This window comes from Dicentrarchus labrax, unplaced genomic scaffold (assembly GCF_905237075.1).
Source record: "Dicentrarchus labrax unplaced genomic scaffold, dlabrax2021, whole genome shotgun sequence".
NCBI lineage: Eukaryota > Metazoa > Chordata > Actinopteri > Moronidae > Dicentrarchus > Dicentrarchus labrax.
The window spans coordinates 21,658,904-21,666,709 of record NW_026136703.1 but is presented as its reverse complement, the minus strand read 5'-3'; the positions used below and the strand labels follow the sequence as shown (position 1 = coordinate 21,666,709).

Below are 7,806 nucleotides of genomic sequence, written 5' to 3'. Positions count from 1 at the left end.
ATATTCTGATGATTTATTTACAAATGATGAATAAATGAGACTTTATATTTCACACTATTATTATAGAAAGTGTAATGTAGTGAATAGAAACCTGAGTTTATGATGAAGTGTGCAGGAAAGATGAAATATGATAAAGTGTGTGTTTCTCATGAATAATGTTTTGCAAAAGAAATACAAAGTCAGTTATTTATTAAAATCTACAGTTTTATTTTCCAATGATTCAGTTATTATATGACATTTAAAAATAACAGCTTTTAAGCAGAATACGAGTAACAGAAAGCTACAAAGGAAAGCAGAGTCATGAGTTTGCAGAAATATGTGAACAGAGGAGATCTGCAGCTTCATCAAGATCTCTATCAAAGAAGCAGCATCATTTCCAGACAGGAAGTGTTGCTGAAGCTCTACTCTGAGCAGCGGTCAGGGTCCAGGGTTTGAGTGACAGGGCTCTGTCCACTCAGACTGGCCTCACAGCTCACTGAGCCCGCCTTCCTCCACTGGTCTGCAGATAGGCTCAGGGTGCTGCTCCAGCTGTAGTGGCCGTCCCTCCCCAGGACCTCCAGGCTGTGTGACACCCCTGAGGAGCTGCTGCTGCCCCCCACCTTCCAGCCCAGACTCCAGGTTGAGGGGAAGCCCCCGCTGGCCAGACACACCAGTGTGGCACTGTCCTTCTGCAGCTCCTCTCTGGAGGGGGGGAGGACGGTCAGGGTGGGACGCACCATACCCACTGGAGGAGAGGAGGGGGGAGGAGAGGGGGAGAAAAGAGAAAGTAATAAGAGTGAAGGCTTGGTAACAAATACAAACTACATACTAGTAATTTTCTATATTTGATCCAATAAAACAGAATAACTTGTGCTGATGTTGCACTCATAAATCACTCAGTATCAAACCATCAGACACATGATTCAAGTGTAAATGCAACTAAAAAGGTTAATTGATGATGACTATTGATGACATCTTCATCTGTGTTTCATAATGTGTGACAGTGAATAACTCATCCCTGTGATGATTTTCTTCTGTTTAAACTGACAGAGCTGAAACACTCATGTGAATACAGTTAAAACCTTTGTCATCTGTCTCTTTCACTTCCTTTTCACTACATGTAAAATTAATGAACCTTGAACACAAAGATAAGCTTCCTTTAACGATAAGATCATGTTCATGTTTAACAATCACATTTTAAAACAGTTTTAATATTAATTATTGAAATTAATTAATTAAATTGTTTTCAGTTAAACAATTTCAATTTATTTCTATACATTTTTAATGTTAAATAAATTTTGGTTTCTGTGAGGTTTACTCTCAGATGGTAAGATCAGCCTTATTTGCTAAAATAACACAAATAATCAGCAACATACAAAAACTGAACTGATCAGAGTCTCATTCAATATTTGACAATAGTTATATTTTCAATATGTTGTATAAAATAAAAATCTCTGGTACTTACAGTCAACGATGAGTTTGGTTCCTCCACCAAAAGTGTACCACAGTGATACAATTTCATTAAGTGGCCGTACAAAAACCTCCTGCACTGTGAACAAGCATCTATCCACTGAAAACACTCTCTGATCTTACTAATAACAAAGAAAGAATATAATTTATTGAATCTACAAAGTTTTTGAAATTATATGGATTGAAATTATTGAACAATTTAAGGTTTTTTATTTAATTTTGCTTTACTTTTCTACACCTGACGGAGAAAGGATTACAGTCTCCTTGTTACAAAGTCATTTTTTATACAGTTTTATGTCAGTTTATGAATGCTTAAATAAATATGATGTTTTTTATACAAACTCACATTAAACTGAACTAAAATGTGTTATTTATCTACAGTAAACTAGAACGTAAAAACTACTGTAAGTAAATTAATAGACAGACAAACAGACATATCATACCAACCACAGTGGTCACAAACTTATCCTTAAATCCTCAACTGCACTTCTAATATAAATATTTCCTTGTATTCCATTAAGATCATAGATGGTGTAAATCCAAGCAGTATTTCTCCTGATTTTGTGTCCCACGTTGCCTTCAGTGTGTTGAGAGCAGAGAAATCATTTCCATAGAGAGGAGGCTTTGCATCGTCAGCTGATCCTCCAGTGAACTGAGAAGGTTTATAGTCCTGTGAGTTCAACACTGCAGGACTCAGATCTGTCAGTCAACACAGCAGAAACCACAACCACCATGACTCTCATCACCATCCTCATCTGGACGCTGGCCTGCTGCTGTTTTACAGGTTCATTCACTCAGCAACATTTCAAACATGATGTGCTGCCTTTTCTCTCATTTCTTTCTGCTGATAAATGAATGATTTGTTTTTGTCTGCAGGATGCAGCGGTCAGGTGACTGTGACTCAGCCTCCTGTAAAGACATTTACTCCAGGATCCACTATCACTATCAGCTGTAAAACAAACCAAGCGGTTGATACATGGTCTGCTGGTGAGAGTATGCACTGGTATCAACAGAAATCTGGACAGATTCCAAAGCTCCTAATAAGACATGTCAGCACACGTGAATCAGGAACACCAGCTCGGTTTAGTGGCAGTGGAAGCAGGACTGACTTCACTTTGACCATCAGTGGAGTTCAGACTGAAGATGCGGCCATGTACTACTGTAAGGGTCAATATATCATAAACAGTGCTTGGGTGTTCACACAGTGATTTGTCGTCGTACAAAAACCTCCCTCAGTCAGACTGCAGAGACACTGAGCTGTTACAGCAGGAACCGACTGCAGCTGCTGAAGAGGAAGAGACTCTGACACAGACCACTGAACACAGAGCTGACATGTTTTTTTTTGTCACGTGTCAGTATTCACAGCAACGAGTAAATTATTAGATTTCATGACGGTTCCAATGTGAAACTGTCAAATAAAGTAGACGATGAGGTGAATAAAATCTGAATAATAAAAAGAGTAGACAATACAACTACACATGTTAAAAATAATTTTATACAAAAAAGCAGAATTGACCTATACTGACAAATATCACTGAAGGTGACGAGGTGTATGCAACTGTACATGGATGCTCAAAAATGCTTTATAGGAACAAGAAAGCATGCATTTTTTATATATAATATATTCAAAGACAGCAATTTATTCAAATCTATTATCTATCTATGCCATCTTAAAAATATTTGAGTATTTCTCCTCTATATTTCACTGGAGTATTTATTTATTTATTTATTTATTTATTTATTTATTATATTATATCGTATTATTATTCTCATTATTATTATTACTTTTTAACAGCTGTAGTTATGTCTTATGATAGGTGTCATAATATTTATAGATACTATTAATATTAAAATTACATATATAATATTGACTGACTGGGGTCATTCTGCTTTGGTCAATAATACTTCAAAACTTTTTACTGGAGGTTTTTACAGCAAATGAACTGAATAGGCCAAGGCTCTACCTTCCAAACCTCTACAGATCTGTAATAAAAAAACTCTCATTTTGCAGTTATTTCGCTTAAATTCACAAGAGGGCAGCATTGATCCGATTTTGATTTTGCGAACAGGTATTGAAAGTGTAATTCCTGTCGACACAGGTGAACGTTTAAGTCAATTTGAATAATATTAAGCAACACTGCACATCATTCACAGGATGTCAGGTCTTGTGCAGCGTCCACTCCTCTACCTCAGAGACCACAACAGTGCTGAGTCCACTTCCAACCACTTAATCCCTCTAAAACAAAGCTGTTGCGTTGCCAAACCAGAGATGTTTCCGCGTTCTTTATTGGGGAAGTTGATCTTTTGGCCATCGCGGAAGGAAAGACGCACAAGTCTGCAGCGCTCTACAAAAAACAGATTGTATTTTCTTTATAAAAAAAAAGGTGTCATGATTCAGTTGTTATTGCGCTATATTCATGTTTGCGCACTTGTAGGTTGCGGGGATTACTGCGCGCTCGTTCCTCGCTGCTCTTAAAATGAGTGATCGGAGTAGAAACGCTTTAAAAACAATACTTCAGCTGGTCTGTCAACTTCTGTGGGTATGTAAAACTGTATCAGTGTTGCTGCATTGTCTGCATTTTGCACTGTGTTTGTATTCTGCCACTAAACATCATGAAGTTACCATCTATGCCAGTTCTCATTATATTATTTATGTTTAAAACAATAGAACAGAGCTACAACAATACACTCCTAATGTTGTGTAAAAATATATTGCCCTCTATAATATACATGTACTTTTGAGTCTCATGTGTCACATGTCATGTGACACAAGAGTGGATGTGAGCGCGTGACAGGAACTAAGTATAAACACTGCGCACACCTGAAGATGAAGATGAATTTAACGACCTAATTTGATTTGATTTGAATAATGAACTATATTGTTGTTTTTTGGGCTACTTTTCTGGAATGTGTTTCTTTTTTGTGATTTACTCTTTTTGTCATGCAGTTCAGTTTAAGGCATGTTCTTTGAGTTTTTGGATAAGGTCAGTAACAGGCACACAGGTTAAGGACAGTAGGAGAGATCAACTCTCTCAAGTCCATGATTGCTTGATCCTCAGTTTAACCACTAAAAAACATTGAAATATGAAGCTTACAATCTCCCATTTTGGTTGGTTTCTCATTATATGCCAAAAAAAACAAAAACGGAAAGAGGCTTCAAATATTGTCCTGAAAGCATGATCTGCTATTTGAACTTGCAAATAAACACCAAACATTTAGAATTAATTGAACTGAATAAACAAATAGTTTTTAGGAAGGAATAGTTTTGCGGGAAATATTTGCTTTCATGCTCTGAGTTAGATTGTAAGACTGATACTGTTTTTGTTTGTTAAATATAATATGAACCTAAAGTCAGGAGATGTTTTGCTCATGCAGCAATATCCCGTCTTAATATATTTTATTGAGTTCAGACGATACACTCACACTGTCTGTTGTGTAGGTGCTGGGGTTGGTGGTAGGCCTCAGTGGAGTCTACCTGCTGATGAACTACAGACAGAGAAGCTTATTTTTTTCTCACGCCTACATTACCCTGCCCGCTGTCTTCGCTCTCGCCAGCGCTGTGTTCCTGGTGGTCAGCGGTTGCCTCGGCTCCTGGCTGAGCCTCAGGGATTCCACCTTTCTGCAGGGATTGGTAAGATTCTGTGTGTGTGTGTGTGTGTGTGTGTGTGTGTGTGTGTGTGTGTGTGTGTGTGTGTGTGTGTGTGTGTGCGTGCGTGTGTGTGTGTGTGTATCTATAAGTGCATCAGTATTTGGACTGTACATAATAAACTGTTTTCTTCTCCAGTTTGTTTATCTGCTAGTTTTGGTCATTTGTCTGGAGAGTACGGCTTCAGCGTTGGCCTATTTTCACTCTACAGAGGTATGCAAGTTACACAAAAATGAATGTGCACTGGGCAGTTTTTGCGTTTTCATGACACTGCAGATTATTATTATAAAATTGCATGTTGACGACCTTGTGTGTACTTCCTTTTTGTTTAGCTGCATTCAGAGATAGCTCCTCTCAGTAGAGTGTTTCAGGGATACAAAGGCAGCAGCCAGGACCCCAACTCTCGAGCTGTTGATGCTACACAAGAAGAGGTGTGTGTTCTGTCATATAAGTCATGTGATTTGGGTCACATACCCCAAGCATGTTCATATCTGGTACGCAAAATGTGTAAAACAATAGGAGGGACATGAATACGAGCAAGTATTCAAGTGCCAGTTCAACGAAAATAGAAATCTCCCATCTTCCCTTACTGGAAATAACAGTTGGCCCTCATTTGCTCCACATTATGAATGCAAACCTCAGGCCTCAAATCATCCTCAGGAGAAAAACCAAACCAAAATCATGTCTGTTGTGCTTCAAACTGAAGAGATATTTTGGTTTGATTTTATTCTGATTAGATAGTGATAGGGTATCTTCTTGTTCGATTCCTGTTAGTTGCACTGTTGTGGTGTCCATGACTACAAGGATTGGCTGGAAACCTCCTGGTTTAACCGTACTGGAGGACTCTCGGTTCCGTCCAGCTGCTGCAACTCTACTTTCCGCTCCTGCAATGGCACTGTGGACCAACCATGGCAGCTTTACACACAGGTAGACATGTGCATCAAAAAAGCTCCAGGGTGGATGTTTAAACAGATCCCCTCTGTTTCTCTGTCTTTATTTTGAATGTCTCTCTCTTTCAGGGCTGCCAGGTGAAGCTGGAGATGGCGTTGCAGTTTGTGCTGAGCTTTATCTTCTGGAGCGCCCCAGTGGTTTTTGGGGTGGAGGTGCGTAAGACTGCACAACATTTTCAGATTCACACATCCAGCATAACAGGGCAACATTAGCATTTATTTGTCATGTTTCTGACCACCCAGTGAATTTAAGTCCAACATTGACTCCCCTTTTAGCTCCGTTTTTCTGAGGGAAATATCTGTCTCTTTGGCTGCTAAATGGTCCACTAATACGTTTGATGTTAGCCAGTTAGCGTACTATGGTTGCCACTAATTATATTTTATACACAGCACTCTTCATTACAAATTAACACTGACATTTTGATTAATTGCACTCTGAAGTACGGTGGCATTTAATTATTCGAATGAAAAAATTAATCAGTTAAGTTTCAGGAGTTCATTCGTGAACTTTTTTTAAATTTGGCAGTTAATCTTCCACTTTTCTTTCCTCTTATCATGCAGGTTGTTCTGTTTCTGGTGGTGGCACAGCTGATGAGGGACCAACTATTAATGCGAAATCAATATCAAGTACTGGATAAACACTAAAGACGCTGTGGGAAATGAGAGAGCTTCAAACAGATACGATAATACTGCATAGCATGTCAAATCACAGGGCGTAAATGTGCATCACATTTTAATTGGGATTGTTATTAGAATGGTTGTTCCTGTTGTTAATACAGCTTTATTCTATCCCATTACACAACATGTAACATAAAAGTGGTAAAAGATATTAATTATTGGTATTTAAGATGCCAAAAAGATAACAATAATTTCTGGGAAACTGGTTATTGCTTTAAATATACTGTTGCATGTCAGGTCAGTTCTTCATGATGTTTCACATCTTCTGTTTGGTGAATATGAGTTGCCATCAGGTTTAAGGTATAGGCCTTACCTACAGATCACCTTTTACTGTCTCTATGTGAAATTTTTAATTTTATTTGTCTGAAATTGCCACAAGCAGCAAGTTAATTTCTGAATTTCTAAAACTAAAGCTAATTTGTTTGCACTGTGCTGATATTACACTTGTATTGCATATGTCATAATCTTATATTTATATTTCCCTGTCTCATTCTGTATATACACTCATACATTGTACCTAAAATTAGAGTGTCTCTGCAAACATTACAATATACCAAGTATGTGTACTACATACCACACTGTACCTGAACCTGCACCTCAATACACTGATTAATCAGCATCTTGTTTAAGCTCTAGTCTTTGTTTTTATCATAATGGACACTTATGAAATAATTGTAGTGCTTCCAAAATGATTAGTGATCCTGTTGATTATTGCAAAATTGAATACTGAAATAATTGTTTTATCTTTCCTAAACTTATTAAAACCTAATATGTATTATAAGTATTGAAAAGTTAAAACTGAGCTTTATTATGTTTGGTGGTCAACTTGTAAGCAATTCCCATAAAAGCTGGAAAAGCAAACAGCACATCAGGGTAAACTCTATGACTAATACATTATTTATGTTGCAGCAAGCCTTTTTTCCCCACTGTACGCCTACAACACTGCATACAAGACCTAAATCATGTTGCTGCAGGAAAATAATGTCTGTTACAGCCATGTTTTATTCAAATTAATCAAAAGTTAATATCTCCAAGAAAAAAAAAAGGAAACATTTTAAAATCCTGATGACATTATAATTCCTT

At 37.6% G+C, this 7,806-nt stretch overlaps 2 protein-coding genes, 1 long non-coding RNA gene and 1 gene segment (V, D, J or C); 2 read left to right on the top strand and 2 right to left on the bottom strand.

Moving 5' to 3' along the window:
• LOC127360258 (T cell receptor beta chain MC.7.G5) overlaps window positions 1–7,806 on the bottom strand; it is a gene marked incomplete in the record, with an annotated part of 299,553 nt that overhangs the window by 94,509 nt on the left and 197,238 nt on the right.
• The window catches only part of LOC127360260 (Ig kappa chain V-III region MOPC 63-like), a 40,222-nt gene continuing 32,599 nt past the window's right edge, over window positions 184–7,806 (bottom strand). The window contains 2 exon segments of the V gene segment in view: window positions 184–724; window positions 1,445–1,479. Of these exon segments, the coding sequence occupies window positions 402–724; window positions 1,445–1,479 (358 nt within the window).
• LOC127360738 (uncharacterized) lies at window positions 1,918–2,921 on the top strand. Its single transcript, XR_007883899.1, has 2 exons — window positions 1,918–2,233; window positions 2,326–2,921. It is a non-coding gene; the product is annotated as an uncharacterized LOC127360738 (long non-coding RNA).
• LOC127360370 (tetraspanin-3) lies at window positions 3,786–7,342 on the top strand. 2 transcript variants are annotated; one of them, XM_051394765.1, is made up of 7 exons: window positions 3,786–3,989; window positions 4,889–5,080; window positions 5,234–5,308; window positions 5,428–5,526; window positions 5,870–6,022; window positions 6,115–6,198; window positions 6,607–7,342. In XM_051394765.1, the coding sequence occupies exons 1-7, from the start codon at window positions 3,927–3,929 to the stop codon at window positions 6,688–6,690; spliced, it is 750 nt and encodes a 249-aa protein (XP_051250725.1). In that variant the 5' UTR covers window positions 3,786–3,926; the 3' UTR covers window positions 6,691–7,342. The 2 variants fall into 2 exon arrangements, with proteins under 2 accessions (XP_051250725.1, XP_051250731.1); XM_051394771.1 differs by lacking the exon at window positions 3,786–3,989 and adding an exon at window positions 4,395–4,433.

Coding starts and splice junctions, on each gene's coding strand:
- LOC127360370 (XM_051394765.1), top strand. CDS start 3,927: ATGAGTGATCGGAGTAGAAACGCTTTAAAAACAATACTTCAGCTGGTC. Junction 5,309..5,427: donor CCTATTTTCACTCTACAGAG/GTATGCAAGTTA, acceptor CTTTTTGTTTAG/CTGCATTCAGAGATAGCTCC. Junction 6,199..6,606: donor CAGTGGTTTTTGGGGTGGAG/GTGCGTAAGACT, acceptor CTTATCATGCAG/GTTGTTCTGTTTCTGGTGGT.